Source organism: Emys orbicularis, chromosome 19 (genome assembly GCF_028017835.1).
Source record: "Emys orbicularis isolate rEmyOrb1 chromosome 19, rEmyOrb1.hap1, whole genome shotgun sequence".
Taxonomy (NCBI): domain Eukaryota; kingdom Metazoa; phylum Chordata; order Testudines; family Emydidae; genus Emys; species Emys orbicularis.
In genome coordinates, this window is record NC_088701.1 from 17,050,502 (window position 1) to 17,053,938 (window position 3,437).

A 3,437-nucleotide genomic window follows, 5' to 3' on the forward strand; every position below is an offset into this window, starting at 1 on the left:
AAAAATCTCCAACTTCGTCACAGCCTCCCCGGCCAGGCGCTGAACAGACATGGAGTGAGAGAGACTCCCTGCCCCACAGAGCTCACAATCTGAACAGACACATGGGGGAGGGGAAACTGAGGCACTGAGCAGGGAAGTGACATACCCATGGGCACCCAGCAGGCCAGTGGCAGAGCTGGGAACGGAGCTGGTCCCGAGTCCCAGCCCCCATGGCCTCCCACTAGGATGTGCTGCCTCTGTAACTATACAGCCATGTCAGGGCGGTGGGGCCCTGGGGAGGGGTCTGGGTCCCAGCCGTGGGGGAGGCCAGTCCAGCCCACAGCAGCCAGGAGAGACCCCCGTATTTCTAGTGGCCTGAGGCCTGTGAGTCAGGATGGGCTCCCAGCCCCAGATGGTTTAATAGGAGGATCTGTGCCCCACTTCTCTGCCCTTCCTGTCCCCCACTCCTCCATCCTGCCTCTCCCCACCCCCACCCCCACCCCAGCTCCGCCTCCCCTCCTCTCCCCTCCCCTCCCCTCCCCCGCTCTCCCAGCCCTCTCTGCTTACAGCTCCCTTTGGGCTGGAGCTGAGCTGAGCAGCTCACCCTCCCCAGACCCCAGGCTGCCAAGGCCCAGCCAGCTGGGGTGCAGGGGCAGGAGCCTCCGGCTGCCCTAACTCATGCCCTGGCCTGGGTTTTGCTGTGGCTGGCAACCGGAGCAAAGGGATGTCCTGCCCTGCTGCCTCTTCCCAGCTGGCCCAGCCCAGGTGGTGCCCCCAGCCCTGGTGACCTGGGGCACAGCTATGCGATGCCCGGCCTGTCTGTGCCTCCCCAGGCGGGGGAGACGCTTTGAATGTGTGGCTGATTCCGGCTCAGCCGGAGCAATGCAGGGAGGGGCTCCTGGGGCAGGGGGCTGTGCTTTGCCTGACCCCTTTTCTTTTACTTCTGTTCCTAGAAGCCAAGGATCTAGGCCAGGACCGTGCTCCGGGACCCGACCCCCTCCCCGAGACCTGGCCCTTCCCCTTCCTGAGACGATGGCGAACATCACTGTGGATAACTTCTCGTGCTACGAGGCATCCATCGTGGGGTACCGCTACGTGGCCGTGAGCTGGGGCGTGGTGGTCACTGTGGTGGGCACGCTGGGCAACGTGCTGACCCTCCTGGCCTTCTCAGCCGACGCCAAGGTGCAGACCCGCTTCAACCTGCTCATCGTCAACCTGACGCTGGCCGACCTGCTGTACTGCGCCGTGCTGCAGCCCTTCTCCGTGGACTCCTACCTGCACCTGCACTGGCGGGCCGGCCCCAGCTTCTGCCGCGTCTTCGGCATGCTGCTCTTCGTCTCCAACTCGGTCTCCATCCTGACGCTCTGCCTCATCGCCGTCAGCCGCTACATGCTCATCGCCAACCCGGCCCTCTTCAACCGGGTCTTCTCCCGCCTGGGCGTGGGGCTCGTGGCCCTGGGCTCCTGGGTCCTCGGCTTCGCCAGCTTCGCCCCGCTCTGGCCCGTCTTCGTGCTGGTTCCCAAGGTTTGCACCTGCAGCTTCCACCGGATCAGGGGCCGGCCCTACACCACTATCCTGATGGCCTTCTACTTTGTGGTGGGCCTCAGCTGCGTGGGCATCTTCTACTTCCTCATCCACCGCAAGGTCAAGGTGGCGTCCCATGCCATGGACCACTACAAGCTGAAGAAGGCCAGCGTGAAGGGGGCTTACGTCGCTGGGGCCAGCTCGGCCACGCCGGGCCAGTCTGGGGAGCTGGACAGCGGTGTGGACACGGGCGTCTCCCAGTCCTCCAGCATCTCGGAGCAGGGCCACACCTCCAAGACACTGGTCACGGAAAATGGCCCAGCCCCAGCCCCCACCCCAGCCCCTGTCCCTGCCCCTGCGGCTCAGGCCCCGGCGGTGCCCAAAAGCCTGCCCTCCCAGCCCAAGGACAGCAACAAGGAGTTCCGGAAGGTCACCCGCATGTGCTTCGTGGTCTTCCTCTTCTTCGTCCTCAGCTACATCCCCTTCCTCCTCCTCAACATCTTTGACGCCAAGAACCGGGCGCCCACGGCGCTGCACATGGTGGCTGCCAACCTGACCTGGCTGAACAGCTGCATCAACCCGGTGCTGTACGCCGCCATGAACCGCCAGTTCCGCGAGGCCTACACGCGTGTGCTCTCCACCATCTCGCGCCGCCTCCGGTGCCTCTGAGGGCTGGGGCGACAGGGGGCTGGGCTGCCCCAGATCAGGGAGCTGCCTTGGTGCTGCCCCGCCCCTAGGGGGACCCCATATCCTGTCTTGCCCCAGGGGAGGACGTTGGACTCAAGCACGGACTCATGCCGGACGCGAGTTGTGCCCTTGGCTTTGCCCTGCCCCGGTGCCTCCTGCTGGTGGCAAGAGGAACTGCCCTGTCTCTGGGGGGCCCGTGTGGGCCGCCAGTGATAGGCTCTGCGCTGCCTTAGCAGAGTGCCAGTGTGGACTGTCCCTTTACCCACCGTCCTTGGCCTAGTGAGGTGGCGGAGGCCAGCTGGGCCCTGCCTTCCCAGCTCTATTTATTGTCTGTTCCTGATTTACACCCTGTAATTTTTCTATCACTGCCTCAATAAACGGATCCCTGTGTATCTAGTATCGGCTGCATTGTCTGTTCTCAGCCAGCGGACGAGCCCTCCGTCGGCCGTGGGGTGGGGGGCCTGGGGCTGTGGCCGACCATAGGTCTGGGCTGTGTGCGGATCCAAGCACCAAGTGGGGGGTGGGGGGGAAGAGGAGGGGATATTAATGGAGTCCTGGGTTGTTCTAGGTCCTACCCACCCCAAGGCAATACCCGCCCCCCACCCCACCCAACAGCTCTGTCCTCAGCCTTGGGCCTCCAACTGGCTAAGTGCTGCCTAGAGCCCAGCGACGGGGTCTCTAGTGAGCCCAGCCCTGGGGGATGGGTGATTGGGGTGCAGCACCACCACGTGGCTGATCTGGCAAAGGGATCTGGGGTGCAGTCCAAGCTGTGTGTGGGGCAGGGAGCCCCGAGAGGTGGTAAAGGGGGGCTCACAGCTGCGTATTCAGAGCTGTCTGGGACTCTGGCCCCCCAGGCCAGGGTACGACCAGGATCCATGCAGGGCAAGGGGACCAATACCCTGGAGAGCCCCAGCCTGGCCCTGCGCAGCCCCCACAGCCGGACCCAGAGCCAGGATCCTGGCGGGAGATCCCCGGCCAGCCCCTCACCTAGAGGTCTGCTGCAGGGGGAGCCCAGTCCTCGGCTTGCAGGGCCGCCCCAGCTCAGGGGTCCCCCAGGGAGGGGAGGGGGGTTCGTAGGGCTGCCCTACGGTCCAACAGGCCCTGCTCCGGCACAGGGGCCTCAACTCAGGCTGGCTGAGCCCAATGGGCCTTTCTGACCCCAAACTCTCTGAAGGGCTGGGGAGGAGGGGGGGGGGAGGGCCTTGCCGCTCCCCCAACACACAGTGCCTCGCTGTGGGGGATGGGCC

General features: G+C 65.1%; 1 protein-coding gene across 1 annotated transcript; it reads left to right on the top strand.

Annotated features, from left to right (window-relative positions):
- Positions 1-703: 703 nt before the first annotated feature.
- On the top strand, positions 704-2,172 carry GPR84 (G protein-coupled receptor 84). The gene is made up of 2 exons (XM_065419792.1): positions 704-744; positions 933-2,172. The coding sequence occupies exons 1-2, from the start codon at positions 704-706 to the stop codon at positions 2,170-2,172; spliced, it is 1,281 nt and encodes a 426-aa protein (XP_065275864.1).
- Positions 2,173-3,437: the final 1,265 nt, after the last annotated feature.